Source organism: Mustelus asterias, chromosome 21 (assembly GCF_964213995.1).
Source record: "Mustelus asterias chromosome 21, sMusAst1.hap1.1, whole genome shotgun sequence".
In the NCBI taxonomy this organism is placed as follows: domain Eukaryota; kingdom Metazoa; phylum Chordata; class Chondrichthyes; order Carcharhiniformes; family Triakidae; genus Mustelus; species Mustelus asterias.
Window position 1 is genome coordinate 66,346,499 of NC_135821.1, and position 20,141 is coordinate 66,366,639.

Here is a 20,141-nt window from a genome sequence, read left to right on the forward strand (position 1 = left end):
CGGGTTCAATTCCGGTCTTGAGTGACTGTGTGGAGTTTGCACCTTCTCTCTGTGTCTGTCTGGGTGCTCCAGTTTTCTCCCACAGTCCAAAGATGTGCAGGTTAGGTGGATTGTTCTTGCTAAATTGCCCCTTAGTGTTCAAAGATGTGTAGGTTAGGTGGATTAGCCATGGTAAATGTGTGGGGTTACAGAGATATGGCAGGGGAGATGGCCTGGGTGGGATGCTCTTTCTTCCAGAGAGTCGGTGCGGACTCAATGGCCGGATGGCCTCTTTCTGCACTGTAAAGATTATATGGTTCCCTGATAGCTCTAAGCTTTTAATTTTTAAAACAATTTAAAAATCAAGTCCATTGATGCGATGACATCAACAATCATATCTTCTATATTTTTGCTGAAAATCTATGATAATTTGTACCCTTCATAGAATCAAATCCCTACAGTACAGAAGGAGGCCATTCGGCCCATTGAGACTGTATCGACCACAATCCCATCCAGGCCCTATCTCCATAACCCCATGCATTTACCCTCGCTAGTCCCCCCAGCACTAAGGAGCAATTTAACACGGCCAGTCCACCTAACCCGCACACCTTTGGACTGTGGGAGGAAACTGGAGCACCCGGAGGAAACCCACGCAGACACGGGGAGAGCGTGCAAACTCCACACAGACAGTAACCCAAGGCCCGGAATCGAACCTGGGTCCCTGGCTCTGTGGGGCAGCGGTGTTGACCACTGTGCCACCCCCAGTTTGTCTTAATTCACTTGGAAGAACAAAAGAAAATGATTTTTAAAAAATAACAAGTTCTTTTCAAGTTGGTATCAACTATTTTTTTTTAAAAGAGAGAGAGTGAGCTGGTTCAGGAACAGCCCCTCTGGGTCAAAGGTGGGAGGTGAAGGGGGAAAGTTCAAGGCAAGATGGCGACGACCAAGCGAGTGTTGTATGTGGGTGAGTGAGGAAAGGTGGCGGCGGCGGCTCTCTCTCCCTCCGAACAGAAAGGCACAGACTGTGTCTCTCTTTACAGTCCCTCCAGAGCCGGGTGAAGCGGTGTGTGGGTTAAATTGGGCTGGATCGAGCTGGGATTGCGGGGCGGGGAGTCCCTCAGGCTGACCATTCACTCACTCGCTGCATTGTGAAGAGAAGCCGGGCCTCTCTGGGACTTTTATAGTTTGTTTTTAACATTACAACAAGCTCTAAATAAACGGCCAGCACCTATTCTCCAACCCGTCAAAGCTCACGGGTAGAATTGTACAAAATATCAACTGTTTAGAACATTAACCTGAACAGCCAATGCCTTATTTTGTTATGGCTAAATATTCATGTGGCCTTTGAAGATTTATCAAATTATAAATTGGACCAGGAGGTTGAAGGAATAATTATACATAATTTAGCGTTGTTAGTATAATAGCTTTCAACACAGTAACCCACAATTATCCAGATAATGAGAATGTTTATAACCTGAGAAAGACCCCTATTGTGATTGTAGGTGTTGGCATTTTGACAGGTCATCTTACAGCTCCTGATAGTGTCATGTGTTGACTTGCTTGGCTTACTGTCACATCCAGCCCACTCAGGCAATGTGGAGACAGTTTAGCTGGGTTAGTGGGTAGATTCCTTAATTTTCATTGCAGTAAATATTTATAAAAACACAATTTTTTTTTCAAAAAAGGGAATATCCAAAGTGCATTGATCCTTAAGCAGTTACATGTTCCATTAATTGAGCAGGTAAGCGTGTTAACACTATAGAATGACGGGATGTTTGGTTATCTGAATGTTTGATTTCAGATGGGCCATGTCAGAAAAGACATAATGGAAAGGTGAGGCTTTCCCCCTGATGGGAGGGAGGATTTGCAGGCTGTTATTCCTCAGTGGCCATTCGTCATGCACCCCAGGTAGATACCTCAAAAGTTAGCAAATGGTACAGGAAGGAGAAATATCTGAAAGTCAAAGAGGTGGAATAATAGCTGTGCAGAATGTTTTAAGGACAATAGATGCCAGGGGAATGTGACAGAGAATTTTAGTTTTGAAGTAAATGCTAATGATTTGGAGCTAGTTGCCCACGAGGGTGGTGGGAGCAGAAACAATCAATGTTTTCAAATGGAAAATGGATGGGAACTTGAAGGAAATAAACTTGGAGGGATACAGGGACAGAGTGGAGGAATGGGATTGACTGGATTGCTCCACAGAGAGCCAGCATAGACTTGATGGATGGAATGGCCTCCTTCTATGCATAAATGACTGTGTCTTTGGGATAAGAAAAGACTGTTGGTGGTAAGTCACCACAGCTCCAGTAAGTTCAATTCTGGCTTGGGTGACTGTGTGGAGTTTGTACGTTCTCCCTGTGTCTACATGGGTTTCTTCCGGGTGCTTCACTTCCTCCCACAGTCCAAAAATGTGCAGGTTAGGTGGATTGACCATGATAAATTGCTCCTTAGTGTCCCAAGATGTGTAGGTAAGATGAATGATAAATGTGTGGGGTTACAGGGATAGGATGGGGGAGAAGGCCTGGGTAAGATATTCTGTCAGAGAGTCAGTGCAGACTCGATGGGCCGCATGGCCTCTCCTGCACTGTAGAGATTTTAATAAGGGGCAGTTCGTTGGCACAGTGATTAGAACTGCTGCCTCACAGTGCCAGGGATCTGGGATTCCAGCCTCGGGTCACTGTCTGTCTGTAGTCTGCACGTTCTCCCTTGTCTACGTGGATTTCCTCCGGGTGCTCCAGTTTCCCCCCACAATCCAAAGATGTGTAGGTTAGATGAATTAGCCATGCTAAGTTGCCCCTTAGGGGGATTAGCATGGTAAATGCGTAGGGTTATAGGGATACGGCGTGGGCTGGGCTTGGATAAGATGCTCTGTCGGAGAGTTGGTGCAGACTTGATGGGCTGAATCATCTTCTTCTGCATTGTAGGGATTCTATGATAGCTAGTAAGGCACTCTACAACTGCATCTGGTCAAGAGATAATGCGATCTCTATATGTGAGTGTTTAAATAGTACATGGCCTTATTTTAAGACTGCAGTAAACCATATAACATCTAACCCACATGGTCGACATATTTTGCAAGCGATGTGTTTTCTTCCAAGAAGTAAGGCAGTGGATTTCAAGGAGCTCTGTTGGTGCTGCAGCCTAATGATAACACTGATCTAGAAAATATTGTTGCAGTAAAAATATGTTTTATATTTAAATGTCAAAGCGAAGGCATATAAAAGTAATGGATCCCTTTCTTAAACAGTTGAGGAGCTCTTTGTTGGACAAGAAGTGCCAGATTGGAAGGCTCTGTTTATTCACAGCTTGCTGTGTTCCATACACCTTTGTCGATTGCGTTGCATTATGTTCAGCAGTTTTATGTTGCAAAATGAATCACTTTTATCTGGAGGAGGAGTATATAATGGGAAACGTACTGTTTTGAGGTGAAGTAAGTTATTCTTAGCTCATCACAATGTGACCAAAAAAATATTTTGCTTGAAAGTAAAAAAAATAATGGAAAAGTACGATTTGGACAACTTATTTAAGAAATGTTGCATTTTCAATTTTCGTGGAATGAATTTTCGCCATTCAAATTCATTTGTAGGCGCTGTCGTGAGCCATTTTTAGATTGTTAATTTGTGTAATAAGATATTGGGCAATCACTCGTTTCAATACCAGTGGAATGTTTGAGACGATTTCTTTTGCCAGGGCAAATGTTTTGAATATTTGCAATTTTCCACTTTTAAAATACACAGACAAAACGACGGGCATCTTCTGGGTGCTGTGTGCTGTAAATAACTACAGATTTGTTAATACTGAACATCGTGTTTCACATGCAGCATAAATAATTTCACTTTATCAGAGACCTGACCTGCTCAGAGAGATCATGTTTTGCTTTAAAATTAATGTGAAAATATTGGGGGAAAACTGACTTTTTAAAAGGGGAATTAATGTGAAAAGAGGTTCAGGCAGTCCAAAATATATGATTCTTTAAACCCATTAGGTAAGGCAAGACTCTTCTGATTGTGAATTCAAAGGAATTTTATTTAAATAAAAATGTCTCTTGGTACAGAGTTGTCAAATAGAATTATAATACAGTGGGCAAAGTGAGTTTGGGTCGAGATTAATGTAATTAAGAATAAACAATCACTCAATTAAAAGACTGAGTGAGGATTGAAGGGATAGAATTTTCATAGAGGAGGTACCCTATTATATCCTGTGATTAACGTAACACTTAGTTAAATGTAACCTCTCACAAAAAGTTTGGCATTAATTGAAATGGGGCAGCACGGTGATACAGTGGTTAGCACTGCTGCCTCACAGCGCCAGGGACCCGGGTTCAATTCAGTCCTCAGGTCACACTGTCTGTGCGGAGTCTGCACGTTCTCCCCGTGTCTGTGTGGGTTTCCTCCGGGTGCTCCGGTTTCCTCCCACAGTCCAAAGATGTGCGGGTTTGGTTGATTGGCCATGCTAAATTGACCCTAATGTCAGGGAATTAGCAGGGTAAATATGTGGGGTCATGGGGATAGGGCCTGGGTGGGATTGTGGTCAGTGCAGACTCGATGGGCCGAACGACCTCCTTCTGCACTGTAGGGATTCTATGAAATGTGCCACCTCATGTTCTCTTGCTGTCTCACGAGCTTGTCAGCGTTCTTGCTGATTGGAGTGAGTAGGCTTTTTGTTGCTTGATTTTTAAAAAAAAATCCTTTTACAGGATGTGAGCACGCTGACTAGGCTAGCGTTTGTTGTTCACCCCAAATTGGCCTTGAGAAGGTGGTGATGAGCTCTCGCCTTCGACTGCTGCGGTCCATGTGATGTAGGTACATCCACCGTGCCATCAGGAGACAAGCTGCAGAAACTTGACCCACCCACAGTGAAGGAACACTGATCATAATTCCAAGTTAGCTGGTTTGTGACTTGGAGGTGAGCTTGCAGCTCCTGTGGTTCGCACAGAAAGCGCTTTCTCTTATATTGTTAAATTTTGTGTTATCATCTTTAGGTGGCCTTGCTGAAGAGGTGGATGAGAAGGTCCTTCATGCAGCTTTTATTCCATTTGGAGACATAATGGACATTCAAATTCCACTAGACTATGAAACAGGTACTTATAAAATTCCCCAATCTGAATGGGTCAGATTCTGAGTACGTGCAAACTGAGAGTAAATACCAAGTTCTTTTGTGAATCTTTCTACAAAATGCGGCCCTTTACCTGCAAATTTAAGTAACATCTGAATCATTGAATGTGGGTATTCTTTTCCAAAATTCTTATGCTGAAAATTAAGTCTGTAAAAAATAGGTCGAAATCTAACATTTGTAAAGAATTGATAATAAAGCACTCAGTATGATTTTCCAGATACAGTGAGAGCTACTTCTGTGTAACAATGATTGAAACTCGATGCTTTTATGTTGGTAACTCAGTAATAAAGTTAATAAAATGAGTAAAAATCTGAATTCTTTATTAAACAGAAAAACACCGAGGTTTTGCATTCATTGAATTTGAGAATGCTGAGGTGAGATGCTTGCTTTTATCTTTTCTTTGAAGCTGAAAAAGCCTTTAACACTGGGGATGTGATGAAATACAGTTTGTGTACTAGATGGATTTGATGAAACCACTGATTGAATAACGTTTTAATTGGAAGTGATCACGTGAAAACAATAAGTATCCGGTGCCTGAAAGACCTGAATATCAGCTGTCAAGTTTTTAATTTGTTTAGAGTAAATGAAACTTATAAAATTCTAACAGGGTTAGACAGGGTAGATTCAGAAAGAATGTCCCCAGTGGTGGGGAGGGAGTCCAGAACTGGGGGTCATAGTTTGAGGATAAGGGGTAAACCTTTTAGAACTGAGGTGAGGAGAAATTTCTTCACCCAGAGGGTGGTGAATGTGTGGAATTCACTCCCACAGAAAGTAGTTGAGGCCAAAGCATTGTCTGATTTCAGGAAGAAATTAGATATAGCTCTTGGGGCTAAAGGGATCAAGGGATATGGGGGGAAAGGGGAGATCAGGATATTGAATTTGATGATCAGCCATGATCAAAATGCATGGTGGAGCAGGCTGGAAGGGCCGAATGGCCTCCTCCTGCTTCTAGCTTCTGTGTTTCTATGATCTTTGTTTTAATCTTTATTCGCTGTTGGTGTGAAATGTACTGAAAGGCCAACTTGGCTTTCTGTGGTCCTTAACCTTACTATCCACCGCACTCTGAGATTATTTATAGGAAGTTTCATGGAAGCTTGAATAACAATCGGTTTCTAGTTCCATGTCCTGAGGAGGGCAATCGTTAGTCAGAGCTCCTGCTTGTAATTGTTGATCAGTGGACAACATTTGGAATGTGTGGATTTTGAGTGAGGATTTGCCTGAGCCATGCATGTTCTTCACACTTTGCTCCCATATATTTATATCTGTAACACACAGGCTCTCTGCGGGAGGCTGTGGAGATCATTTGGTCTTCATTCATTTTATTTTTAATGTTACTATCCCATTCATCAATTAAATCCCCAGTGTGATTTACAGATTTCTTCCCCAGGTGCTCAGTTGATAATGGAGTTGAGTGCATTCTGCTGTTTATTGACAATTCACAATCTTTCACCTTCTCTTCCAGGATGCTGCAGCTGCCATTGATAATATGGTAAGTGGCATTGCAGTCTGGGAAAAGTGGGCAAACTGGCAGCTCTAAACCACTTTTTAATAAGTGGCATCTTTTTATAATAATTGTAAACAAAGTTGGATTCTTGAAAACACAATTTCTATTTCTATAAATACTAAATAACCTGGAATGTCAGTGCTGACCAAAGAGCCATTGTATAACACCATGATATAACAAAGGGGTGGCACAGTGGTTAGCACTGCTGCCTCACAGCGCCAGGGATCTGGGTTCGATTCCTGGCTTGGGTGACTGTCTGTGTGGAGTTTGCACGTTCTCACCGTGTCTGTGCGGGTTTCCACTCACAGTCCATTGATGTGCAGGTTAGGTGCATTGGCCATGTTAAATTCTCTCTCAGTGTACCCGAACAGGCAGCCGAGTGTGGTGACTAGGGGAATTTCACAATAACTTCATTACACTGTTAATGTAAGCCTACTTGTGACTAATAAATAAACTTTAACTTAATGAGTGTGTCATAATGAATAGAGGGTTAACTGTCCTTCTGTCTTTCCATTTATCAGAATGAATCTGAACTTTTTGGAAGGACAATCCGAGTGAATCTGGCAAAACCGATGCGAATTAAAGAGGGATCCTCAAGAGCAGGTAAGGAATGGGAACAACTTACGCTTGATTGTTGACCAGAGGCTCATGCAGGCTTAGATAGTGAGCAAGGTCAACTGAAAAAAGAAAAATCCAGGACCAACCTCCAGCTTGAACTGGCAAATTAGGCAAGGAATTGCCAAAAATAAAAGCTCGGGAAACATATTGGCATGAATGGAAGATTGGCTGGCGAACAGGAAGCATAGAGTAGGAGTAAATGGATCTTTTCCTGGTTGATGAGATGTAATGAGTGATGTGCCACAGGGATCAATGCCGGGATCTCAACTATTCACAATTTATATAAATGACTTGGACGAACGAATTGGAGGGATGGTTGCCGAATTTGCTGATGGCACAAAGATAGGTAGGAAAGTAAGTTGTGAAGTGGACATAAGGAAGCTACAAAACGATATAGATGGGTTAAGGAAGTGGGCAGAGATCTGGCAAATGGAGTATAATGTGGGAAAATGTGAAATTGTCCATTTGGCAGGAAGAATCAAAAAGAAGCTCATTATCGAAATGGTGAGAGATTGCAGAGCTCTGAGGTACAGAGGGATCTGGGTGTCCAAGTGCATGAATCACAAAAGGTTAGTATGCAGGTACAGCAAGTAATTAGGAAAGCTAATGGAATATTATTGTTTATTGCAAGGGAAATTGAATATAAAATTAGGGAGGTTATGCTTCAGTTATAGAGCACTAATGTGACCATATCAGTAACACAGTGTATAGTATTGGTCACCTTATTTAAGGAAGGATGTTTATGCATTGGAAACAGTTTGGAGAAGGTCTCCCAGAATAATACCTGGGATGGGCGGGTTGTCCTATGAAGAAAGGTTGGACAGGCTAAGCTTGTGTCAACTGTAGTTTAGAAGAGTAAGAGGTGATTTGATTGAAACATATAAGATCCTGAGGGGTCTGGACAGGGTGGATGTGGAGAGGATGTTTCCTGTTGTGGGAGAATTTCAAACTGGGGGGGGGGTCACTGTTAAAAAATAAGGGTGTGCCCATTTAAAACTGAGATGAGTTGAAAATGTTTCTCTGAGGGTCGTGGGTCTTTGGAACGCTCTTCCTGAAAAGACAGCGGAAGCAGAGTTTTTGGATATTCTTAAGGCAGAGCTGGATAGATTCTGGGTAAGCAAGGAGGTAGTAGGTTATCGGGTGTAGGCGGGATGCAGATTGGAGGTTACTATCAGATCAACCATGATCTTATTAAATGGTGGAGCAGACTTGAGGGGCCGAATGGCCCACTCAGGCTTTTTGTTCATATTGTGAAGGATGATGCAAAAACTCAGATGCTGCAATAGTTGAATTAGTCAGCAATAGTCAGTACTGTTAAGGTGTAGGCGTAAATAATGGTTACTCAATCAGGTGCTGGAGGCTACTTGGTATCCGTGCAGCACATAGGGAATCATATCAACAGAATCAATTCCTTCAGGAGGGGAGGAAGGAAATTTGGTCAAAAACATAAAAGAAGGCAGATGCGATTTAAAGAAAAATATAACTTTCCGGGATTTTCTCACTGCTGTTTATTTGAACTGATTGTCAATAAAAATGGAGCTGAACAAAAGCTGACAATTTTAATCGATGGTGAACCCTTTGAGAGCAGTGTTTCTGTTCATTCTGAAACAGGGTTCAACAGAATCAAGACAAATAACTTTTCACACCACGTCGGCACAGTCTGTGATTATTCGCTCAATCTATGTTTGTGCTGTGCCCAATCCAGTTATGAAGGACTCATTGTACATCATCAGTCCAATTGCAAGCACATCTGTCGAGTAAGAACAATAGACTAGGAAACTCGAGATACGGTGTTGAAATGATTTATTGGAAAGGCAGCTGTATATCTGATGTCGCGAGTTGAAATGGACGGATACAATCATTGAGGGAGTGAAATTTGATTCCACCTTATTGGAGGAAATCGGTTTAAAGACATAGAGCAATGATGCAAAGCTAACTGCAGCAGGGGATAGTTTGCAGGTTCCACCCTTGCAGCTTCACACGTTAATAAAAGTTAATACCGCCTTTTCTTCCCCCCTCCTTTGCTCCAATCCCATTTACCCCATGCTGAATTCTCACTGTTGCTCTCTGATTTAAGAGGCTGCCGGTACTCTCAGCCTGTGTGACCAATCTGTAGCAACATTTTATTTTTGCGCAAAGATTTGTAGGCTATTGCTGTTTATTCTGACCTAACATTGCAGAGGGAGGGAGGTTTGATCCACTGTATTTCTGTGTAGTACCTGTGGTGGGATACATTTCAAATCACCCACTAAGATATATTAGGATAAAACTCAGGGGGAGATGATACTAGATGCTTGTTGGGCCAGAGAGGCTTTGGTCTTCTGTTTAAATGGATGAAATTGTGGCTCATTAAAATAGCAGTCAGACAAACGGTCTGAGGTAACTGTCTGAGTGGCAGAATAGCTCGGGCTTGTACTCACTGGAGTTTAGAAGAATGAGGGGGGATCTGATTGAGGTAAATAAAATGTTGAGCAGATGTTCTCTCTTGTGGGACAGTCTAGAACAAGAGGTCGTAGACGATGGGTGGGAATTTATGGCCTCGCTCATCCCGAAACCGTAAAATACCCGTCCGAGGTCAATAGTCCTCTCTGTGGTCCGCTCCTCGCCCGCTCCGATTCCTGCGGCGGGCGGAACGGGAAAATCCCGCCCATAGAGTGAGAGGAGGTGGGTTCAAAACTGAGATGAGGAGAAAGGACTTTCAGAGGGTTGTGAACCTGTGGAACTCACTGCCCCAGAGTGCAGTGGAGGCAGAATCAATCAATCATCAGATTCAAGAAAGAGATGGATATGTTTCTGATGGAAAGTGGGATAAAGAGCAGTGGGGAGCAGGCAGGAAAGTGGAGTCGAGACCAGGATAAGATCAGCCACGATCATGTTAAATGGCGGAGCGGGCTCAAAGAGCTGAATTGCCCACTCCCGCTCCTAATTCCTCTGTAAAACTGAGGCAGTGGATACCACAAGTCTACATGAGGAAGCTGACTCTGTCTCTATGTTTAGATTTGAGTGGGCACTAAGGATAGTCTGGGTGGGGTTGGGGTGGGACTGTGGAGTTAATGAAGGGAAGCCATTGCTGGAGATGCTGTGGTTCTGAGGATGGATGCTAATGGACCCAAACCTGAGTAGTCTGACTGAACCAGAGATTGGAAGAGAAATCTGTTGAGAACGATGCTACGGCTGACCATGTCGGAGGCTGCAGAGAGATCAAGAATGAATAATGCACAATGGTTACAGAGAACATCAGTAAGGCCATTTTGAGAGGCCGCACTAACTGGTTACACAGACTCATGCAGGGAGTTGCAGAAGAGATGGGCACAGATTTGGAAGGCAACAGGGCCTGGGGGATTTCCTGCAGCAGAAAGGAAGGTTGGAGTTGTTCGTAACAATAGAGGTGCTTTTTATTTGAGTAACAAAGTGGTTTTGATAATGAAATGGCTTTAATCCAGTAGCACCGACAGGCACAGTGTTGATATTGTGGGTACGTGTCAATGCTTAAAATGAATTTCCCTGCCTGACCAAAGGAGATTTCAGTGCGCATTTTTGGGATAGAAGTTGCGACAGACCTAGTAATTTTAAGAAATAATAGAAAACTGTTTATCGAGATTATAAATGATCTGAGGCTTTTGGGTGAAAGGTAAAGAGTGTCTGCTTCTTTCTAGTGTGGTCAGATGATGACTGGTTAAAGAAGTTTGCTGGAAAGACGCTGGAAGAGAATGAAAATGAAGAGCAAGGAGGAGGAGATGGAAAGGCACAAACACAGGAGGTGAGATGGATGTCGCCTTGGAGCATTTCCCTATGTTAAAGGCGCCACGTAAATGCAACTTGTGGTTGAGCAGAATTCTACTGCATTTTGATGCTTATTTTGATCCCGGAATGTTCTAGTTTAACATCTATGGTATTTTCTAAAGACCGAGGGGACTGACTGAAATGGTCCTGCACCTCTGGGGTGTGGGTTCAAATCCTACCCTGACTGATGGGTTCAATACCTGCTTTATGGTCGGGAAGGATCACGTATGAAATGTTAAAGCAGTTCTAGGTCTAAGGTAGGAAAATGTCCATATTGGGAAATCTTGCTCAGAGAGCTGTGGGAAATTAGAATACTGCCGCTCCAGTATGCAGGATTCTTCTGATGGTGCAACCTGAGCAAGTATAGCAGAAGCTTTTTTTTTGTTTCCCCAAGCATACAGCTGACACTTTTCCACGCTGCACGTGTCATCCCCCCCCCCCCCCCCCCTCCACCCAAAGGCATGTTTTGTGGAGGTAGCCCGCCTTTGGCCAGCTTTGGGAAGGAGGCCATTCAGCCCATTGAGTCTGCACCGACTGCCTGACAAGAGTACCTTACCCTTGTCCACTACCCCGTTCTATCCCCGTAACCCCACACGTTTACCATGGCTAATACATCTAACCTGCACATCTTTGAACATAAGGGGCAATTTAGCACGACCAATCCACCTAACCCGCACATCTTTGGACCGTGGGAGGAAACCAGAGCACCTGGAGGAAATCCACGGAGACACAGGGAGAACGTGCAAACTCCACGCAGACAGTGACCCGAGGCTGGAATCGAACCCGGGTCCCTGGTGCTGTGAGGCAGCAGTGCTAATCACTGTACCACCGTGCCGCCCTTCTTGGAATCAAAGGTGAAAAGTAACTTTTTACATTTTTTCAAGGGATGTGGGCATCGCTGGCAAGGCAACATTTGATGCCCATCCCTAATTGCCCTGGAGGTGGTGGTGATGAGTCACTTTCTTGAAATGCTGCAGTCCCTCAGGAGTAAGTACACCCACAGTGCTGTTCGGGAACAAATTCCAGGATTTTGACCCAGTGACTGTGAAGGAATGGTGATATATTTCCAAGTCAGGATGGTGAGTGGCTTGGTGGGGAACTTGCAGCTGGTGGTGTTCACATGGGTTTGCTGCCCAAGTCCTTTGAGGTGGTAGAGGTCAAGGGTTTGGAAGGTGCTGTCGAAGGAGCCTTGGTAAGTTGCTGCAGTGCATCTTGTAAATAGTGTATACTTGTATCACATCGTCTACCATTTCTTGAAACACTGGTAAAAAGGTGCATTGCCCAATTTCTTGAAGATGTGTGATGGTGTGTGTATTATAATTTAAAAATGCACCTTTATCTAATGTGCAACCCACACAGTATTTGAGGTAAGGTGATTCATTTGAGTATAAAGTGGCAAATTGTGAAGTAAAGCATTAATGGATTATATATGTTAAATGATGTGTTAAAAATGCGTAGGTATCCGATCTCCGTTCACTAATCAGAGATTGAAGTGACTTGTGAGATTAGAAAAATCTTCCTGGTTTTAAATGCATGGATTTAAAAAAATGTTTTCTTATATTCACATTTTTGGAAAAAAACATTAAAAATGAATGATTTTTCTTCAGGGTGAACCACCGGCCAAAAAAACAAGAACCAATCCTCAAGTCTACATGGACATCAAGATTGGCAATAAACCCGTTGGCAGATTACGCTTTTTATTGCGAGCTGATGTTGTTCCAATGACTGCAGGTAAAGGTGAACTTTGTACGCAGCTGTGTGACCTGCCTAATTATTGTGAGCAAAGGCCACATAAATTGTGTTGATGACAAAGTGTTTTCACCCTTTCATTTACATTGTCTGTTATATAAGCTGCAACTCTCTCTCTGGACCTTTCCATCTGAGAGTACCATGAGTGACTTGGGTCTGGGTGGTTCATGGGTCATTTGTGGCAACTCAATGGGCTGGATTTGACACTTTATGGGGGGTGGAGGGGCGGTGGAGGAGGCAGACTAGTGAGAGGGTTTGGGTGGGGGGGTGGGGGGGGGGGGGGGGCAACTTGCCAACATTCCATTTGCTTTCCTAATCACTTGCTGTACCCGCATGCTAGCGTTTTGGGATGTGAATGTTTCTGCCAAGCCCAGCATTTACTGTCCATCCATAATTGCCCTCGAGAGGTGGTGAGCCACCTTCTTAAATACAGCTGAGTGCTTGCTTGGCCCTTGGCAGCCATATTGCTGTGGGTCTGGAGTCACATGTAGGCCAGGCCAAGTAAGTGTGGCAGATTTCCTTCCCTAAAGAACAGTAGTGAACCAGGTGGGTTCTTATGACAATCCAGTAGTTTCATGGTTACCATTAGTGAGACTAGCTTTTTATTTCCAGTGTATTTAATTAATTGAAGTTAAATTTCCCAGCCCCATGTGTTTGGATTTTAGTCCCAGCCTCTGGGTTACCAGCTCAGTAACAAAACCATTATGTAGCCACACCCTTTATTTCCAGTGTTTTCTGATTTTATTTAAGATTTACAACAATTTGGTTGTGAGTTAAGCATTCTTTTTTTCACAAACTTAAGCCACTTATGAGTCAGTTATTTCCTGAATGGAAGAGTCTTATTCAACTCCACATTTACTCTGTTTCTCTCTCCACAGATGCTGCCAGACCTGCTGAGTTTTTCCAGCACTTTCTGTTTTTATTTTTGATTTCCAGTATCTGTAGTATTTTGCTTTTATCTCATTAATAGCTGGTACCTTAAGAAAGGATATAACTGTGTTTGAAGCAGTTCAAAGAAGGTTCGTTGAACTGATTCCAGGGATGAAGGGATTATTTTATGAGGAAAGATTGAGCAGGTTGGACCTACGCCCATTAGGGTTTGGAAGAATGAGAGGTGATCTTATTGAAACAGATAGGATCCTGAGGGGACTTGACAGGGTGGATGTTGAGACGATGTTTCCCTTTGTGGTGAATCTAGAGCAAGGGGGCACAGATTAAAAATTAGGAGCCTCCCATTTAATACTGAAATGAGGAGAATTATTTCTTTGAGGGTCATTAGTCTGTGGAATTTGCTATTCCAGAGAACAGTGGAGGCTGGGGGGTAATATTCAAGGCTGAGTTAGACAGATTTTTGATTGACAAGGGAGTCAAGGATTATGGGCGATCGGTGACAAAGAGGAGTTGAGATCTCAATCAGATCAGCCATGGTTGTATTGAATGGTGGAGCAGGCTTGAGGGGCCGAATGGCCTACACTTGCTCCTAATTCCCGTGCTCTCGTGTGGGGGTTTAGTAAGATTCCTCAAGTTGTCCTTTTGTGGATACTTAACAGCACATTTCTTTCAGAGAATTTCCGTTGTCTCTGTACACACGAGAAAGGATTTGGGTTTAAAGGCAGCAGCTTCCATCGTGTCATCCCACAGTTCATGTGTCAGGGTGGCGACTTCACCAACCACAACGGAACAGGCGGCAAATCCATCTACGGCAAGAAGTTTGATGATGAAAACTTTATCCTAAAGCACTTAGCAACAGGTACGGTGTTTTAACATCTTTTTTAAATCGTCAGTGAATTTTAGATTCAAATGTAACCTTAGGGCTTCATTTTACCATTACGTTGCGCCCTTTTCGGGCGCGAAAACTTGGTAATGTCGGGTGTGAGGCGAATAGCGTGATCCGTGCCTGCGTCTGTGCCGATTCCCCTTTTACCAAGGCCTGAAACCGGACGCGATCGGCACCCCGCCCGAAATGGGCGTGATGTCAATTTAAATGCATTTGTATGCATTTAAATTAACAATGAGCTGGACGCCCAAACTTACCGGCACTTCCCCCTTTACCATCGCGTCCAGATTCGGCGCGAAACAGACCTGCTCGACAAAAGTCTGTTTCGGGCGCTTCAGCTTCTGAAGAGGTAAGTTCAGAGCTTCCGGCGGCTCTCGAACTCAGATTGGTGGGCGGGGGGGAGGCCCGGGGCGGGGGAGGGGCGGGAGGGGGGGGGTGGCGGAGAGGAGGAGGGAGACCAGATCATTCTTGGGGGGGGGGGGGGGGGGGGAGGGGAGAGGCAGCTCAGATGTATCTCTGGTGGGGGTGGCGGGGCAGGGGCAGGAGAGGGTCCGCTACCTCTCTGTGGGCGATTGGTGCGGGAAAGTGGGGCAGGAGGTCACCTCGGTCTGGGTAGCGGAGGGGGGAGGTGGGTGGATAAGGGGGACCGTTATGTTGTGGGGGTGGGGCAATGTCTGTGGGGACCATCGCTCCTGGCCGCTTTATCCGGCCCGGGAGCGATGTGGCAGGGAAGCGTTTTCAATTTTTCACTGCGCACGTGCAGTTGAAAGCTCTGATCGGAGCAGCAGTTTTTCGGGCGCAATAAGCCCCGCCCACAGTGCGATTCAGATTCACGACTTTTTTTCAAGCTGAGTGCGTATGGGGGCACCTGAGAGCAGGGTTTACAAGTTGGATCTGAATCACGCCCAGATTCAGCACTTAGAATCAAAATGGTAAAATCGGGCCCTTAGTGTGTAAACTACAGCTGCACATCCTTCAGCTGGACATGGTTATAATCCTGAAACAGGCAGTGCTGATCTTAACCAGCTCCCATTTTCCCTCTCAGCTGTGCAGGAGGAACACAAATGGGCTCCTTTAAGTTACTGTTCGCTTGCTTAAAAGTATAAGCACAAAAAGAAATATTAGCGGGAATGTTGGTCTGGGGCCCAGTTATTTATGTTCTCTATTATTCTGGTTGGTTTACCTGCAAACGGCAAATTAAAAATGTTTACCTTTTTGCTAATGAATAGTAAAGATAATGGAAAAGTTATAGACATGTTTCTACATTATTAATAGATGGAAGTTGGCTATAGTTACATATCTGTATTATTATATTTGCCACCTGTCGCTCATAATCATTTATATTTGTATACTATAAAATAAATCCTTAAAAATTCTGTGGATAAACTGCCTTAGTAAGTAAAGTACCTAATTAAAATTTTCTGACCGCAGTTTCTCAGTTTAAGTCAAATTGCTACTTTCCTGTTCCTTAAGCTCCAACAGGATATCATAAATTTGAGAAGTTCTTTGTTCTTTGTCATTCTGGATGGTCAACATTGGCAGGCTATTTGATTGTGGAGGGTATCATAGTTCAAGCTGAAACGACTCTTTCTCTGTGTCTTTGCAAGAATGATCAGAAGCAGGAACCAGGTTTCTCCCTTTCCTGAGCACAGAGGACATTACAACCACTGATAGTGCCCCTGCCACTGCTGCAATAGAGAGCAACTAACTCAGCACAGCCCAGGGATTGAATCTATAAACTCTGTAGGCAATATGGGGGCAGCATGGTAGCACAGTGGTTAGCACTGCTGACTCACAGCACCAGGGACCTGGGTTCAATTCCAGCCTCGGGTCACTGCCTGTGTGGAGTTTGCACATTCTCCCCGTGTCTGCGTGCGTTTCCTCTGGGTGTTCCAGTTTCCTCCCACAGCACAAAAGATGTGTGGGTTAGGTTGATTGGCTATGCTAAATTGACCCTAGTGTCAGGGGATTAGCAGGGTAAATACATGGGGTTATGGAAATAGGACCTGGGTGGGATTGTGGTTAGTGCAGACTCAATGGGCCGAATGGCCTCCTTCTGCACTGTAGTGATTCTATGAAGGCTCAATACTTCATGAGGTGGTGCATTTGCCATCATTTAAAAGGGGAGGCATGGCCTAGTGGTATTATCGCTAGACTATTAATCCAGAAGCTCAGCTAATGTTCTGGGGATCTGGGTTCGAATCCCGCCACGGCAGATGGTGAAACTTGAATTCAAATAAAAAATATCTGGAATTAAGAATCTACTGATGACAATGAAACCATTGTCGATTGTCGGAAAAACCCTAGTTCACTAATGTCCTGTAGGGAAGGAAATCTGCCGTCCTTACCTGGTCTGACGTACATGTGACTCCAGAGCCACAGCAATGTGGTTGATTCTCAACTGCCCTTAGGGCAACTAGGGATGGGCAATAAATGCTGCCCAGCCAGCGATGCCCATGTCCCATGAATGAATAAATAAAAATTTACCATCTGGAACACTTGGAGAAACCCAAGATTGAGCATTTTTCAATATCTTTTCGATGCAGTCTGTTTTACTTCACAATGGTTTTATTCCGCTCTCTGTAGGATATTTTCTTGGTGCTTGGAATGCAATAATTCCTACGGTAACTTCACAACCTAAGGAGCTAATCAAAAAAATACCATATTTTAGCAGATGGGGAAATTATTGAATTTTAGACTGATAAACCATGCACGGTGGTGTTTATGATCTGTTTTCTGTTTAGGTTTACTGTCAATGGCAAACTCCGGAACCAACACAAATGGCTCTCAGTTTTTCATTACCCTTGAAAAGACAGACTGGTTGGATGGAAAGCACGTGGTATTTGGGGAAGTGGTGGAGGGAATGGATGTTGTCAAACAGATTGAAGTGAGTATAAAATTTGGGATTGAGTGCGATAAGTTATTTTGTCCAGTCTTTCTTTCTCTCCATCTCCTGACTGCTTACCCCCCCTATCCTATACGACAAGCAATGTTAATGCCAGCCTCCTCCCAATACATATTTCCTTTGTCATTTAGGCAGCACATCCAGATGGACCCTGGCTAATCTTGTGATCGTTCACGCCTTTTGAGCATTGGAACTGTTTCACTTTTTTTTGTTTTAAATTACTTCATTTCTTTGAGATCACACCTGGAGTATTGTGTGCAGCTTTGGTCTCCTTACCTAAGGGATACACTTGCCATAGAGGGAGTTCAGCGACTGATTCCTGGGATGGCAGGATTGTCATACGAGGAGAGATGAGAGGGGATCTAATTGAAACGTATAAAATCCTGACAGGGCTGGCCAGACTGGATGCAGGGATGATGTTTCATCTGGCTGGGAGGGCGAGAGCAAGGTCTCAGGATATGGAATGGGCCATTTAGGACTGAGATGAAGAGAAACTTCTTCACTGAGGGTGGCGAACCTGTGGAATTCTCTACCACAGAAGGCTGTGCAGGCCAAAACACTGAATATATTTAAGAAGGAAATAGATTTCTCGACTCTAAAGATGTCAAGGAGTATGAGGAGAGCGCAAGAGAATGGTGTTGCGATAGAGGATAAGCCATGATCATGTTGAATAGTGGAACAGGTTTGAAGGATCGAATGGTCTGCTCCTCCTATTTTCTATGTTTCTAAATCTAAAAATTCATTTGTAATTGAACTTATTGAGTGTTCTCTGAACTCATTTTATGATGCCTCAGGAAGTGGATAAGTATTGCTAATGATGGTCAATTTAGGGAGAAAAAGCACTGGGCCACCAAGGTTCTTGGGCCAGGGAGCCAAAGTAGAACAGGATTGTGCAGAGACCTGAAATATTCAGCAGATATTGGGGGTGTGGAAGGAAGGACAGACTGCGCTTTATCAAAGGCACAGGAGAGGATATGACCAGGACCCAGCTGAAGGGCGAAAAACCCACTAACTCCCAAATGAGGGAAATTTTGTGCATGTGAAAATTACTGGAGCAATCGAAATGGGTTACTCTCCGATTGTCAAAGACTGTTGAATTTCTAACATTGTTCAGGTACGAGTTTTTAAAAAAAGAATTGTGTTTTGTTTGTTGGTTGGTTGCTTGCTTTACAACAAATGGTGGCACAGTGGTACAGTAGCACTGCTGCCTCACAGCACCAAGGACCCGGGTTCAATTCCCGGCTTGGGTCACTGTCTGTGCGAAGTTTGCACATTCTCCCCGTGTCTGCGTGTGTTTCCTCCGGGTCCTCTGGTTTCCTCCCACAGTCCAAACTTGTGCAGGTTCGGTGTCTTGGCCGTGCTAAATTGTCCCTTAGTGTCAAGGGGACTAGCTAGGGTAAATGCATGGGGTTATGGGGATAGGGCCTGGGGGGGGCACTGTGGTCGGTGCAGACTCGATGGGCCAAATGGTCTCCTTCTGCACTGTAGGATTCTATGAATCTAACTGGGAAATTGGAGTCAGTTAGCTCTTTGTTTAAAGACATCATAAGCATTTGTTATAGGCAAAGCAGAGAAACTTACATTTCAAGTAGTCCATCCATCATATTGTCTTTGTACTGAAGATAATCTGTGTACAGATCATTTACCCATAGATCTGAATGACATAGGCAAAACTTCTGGCGATATCAGCATTGTACGAAGCAGGATAAATCAAACCTGACCAGAACAGTAAAAGTCTTCAATGCTTTAGCCTCTGATTTTTAAAAAATTGATCAAAACTAATGAATTTTATTTCAAAAACAAAAGAAATCTCCAACAAACAGTTGCATTTTCTCTGGATTATTATTTGTGGTTGACTCTTTTGTCACACTTTTTTGTATTACAGGCTCAAGGTTCTAAAGATGGAAAACCAAAGCAGAAAGTGATCATCTCAGACTGCGGAGAGTATGTGTGATTCCAGTGTCTGTAAAGGATAGCTCCAGCTATCAGATATAAAGGATTGCAATCCTTTATATTCAATATTATCTGTAAAGATTTTTAACTTGTGGAGTCTTTTGTAAATACCTTTCAACATGCAAAATAAAGTCATTTTTTAAAAAAAAGTTAGCCTTTTTCTTTACCAATAAACATGTAATTAAAAAAAGTTTCTGTTGCAGTGTGTGTAAAAGCTAATAAAATATCCAGGTCAGTTTTTATTTGTAATTAAAATTGCAGACAGTGTGAGATTCCTCCGGATGCTCCGGTTTCCTCCCACAGTGCGAAAGACGTGCTGGTTAGGTGCATTGGCCATGCTAAATTCTCCCTCAGTGTACCCAAACAGGTGCCGGAGTGTGGCAACTAGGGGATTTTTACAATAACTTCATTGTAGTGTTAATGTAAGCCTACTTTGTGACTAATAATAAATACATTTTAAAACATTAAAATTGATAGTTCAGGCATTTAAAAGATACTTTTGCACTGCAGAAGTATATGTGGAAAATAGAGACTATCCAATTGTGCTTGTGCTGAAGAACCAAGCTCCTGCATTCAGACTCTTGAGAATATTTCTCAATTAAGATCCTAAATACCCCAGTAAGATGGCTGTGTGATGTCCCCTCAGATTTAAACAGTGTAAGGATATTTCTGCTTCAGTTTTTTTTATGATTCTTTATGCTCAGTTCTTCAAGTTTGCAATCATATGGCATATCAACACTAGAATGTGCTCCCAGATC

At 43.4% G+C, this 20,141-nt stretch overlaps 1 protein-coding gene across 3 annotated transcripts; it reads left to right on the forward strand.

The window, feature by feature from the left end:
* Positions 1-882: 882 nt before the first annotated feature.
* Positions 883-19,532, forward strand: ppie (peptidylprolyl isomerase E (cyclophilin E)). Of its 3 annotated transcripts, none has more exons than XM_078238082.1 (10): positions 883-943; positions 4,961-5,059; positions 5,425-5,468; positions 6,557-6,583; positions 7,120-7,201; positions 10,873-10,976; positions 12,607-12,730; positions 14,313-14,498; positions 17,270-17,412; positions 19,316-19,532. In XM_078238082.1, the coding sequence occupies exons 1-10, from the start codon at positions 913-915 to the stop codon at positions 19,382-19,384; spliced, it is 909 nt and encodes a 302-aa protein (XP_078094208.1). In that variant the 5' UTR covers positions 883-912; the 3' UTR covers positions 19,385-19,532. The 3 variants fall into 3 exon arrangements, with proteins under 3 accessions (XP_078094208.1, XP_078094209.1, XP_078094207.1); XM_078238083.1 differs by having other exon boundaries at positions 938-1,042; XM_078238081.1 differs by lacking the exon at positions 883-943 and adding an exon at positions 1,808-1,887.
* Positions 19,533-20,141: the final 609 nt, after the last annotated feature.

What these genes read in the sequence shown, in the direction of transcription:
- ppie (XM_078238081.1), top strand. Translation starts at nt 1,830, where the DNA reads ATGGGAGGGAGGATTTGCAGGCTGTTATTCCTCAGTGGCCATTCGTCA. An exon ending in TCCACTAGACTATGAAACAG is followed by an intron (nt 5,060 to 5,424) that starts GTACTTATAAAA and finishes TTTATTAAACAG; the next exon opens with AAAAACACCGAGGTTTTGCA. An exon ending in TTGAATTTGAGAATGCTGAG is followed by an intron (nt 5,469 to 6,556) that starts GTGAGATGCTTG and finishes CTTCTCTTCCAG; the next exon opens with GATGCTGCAGCTGCCATTGA.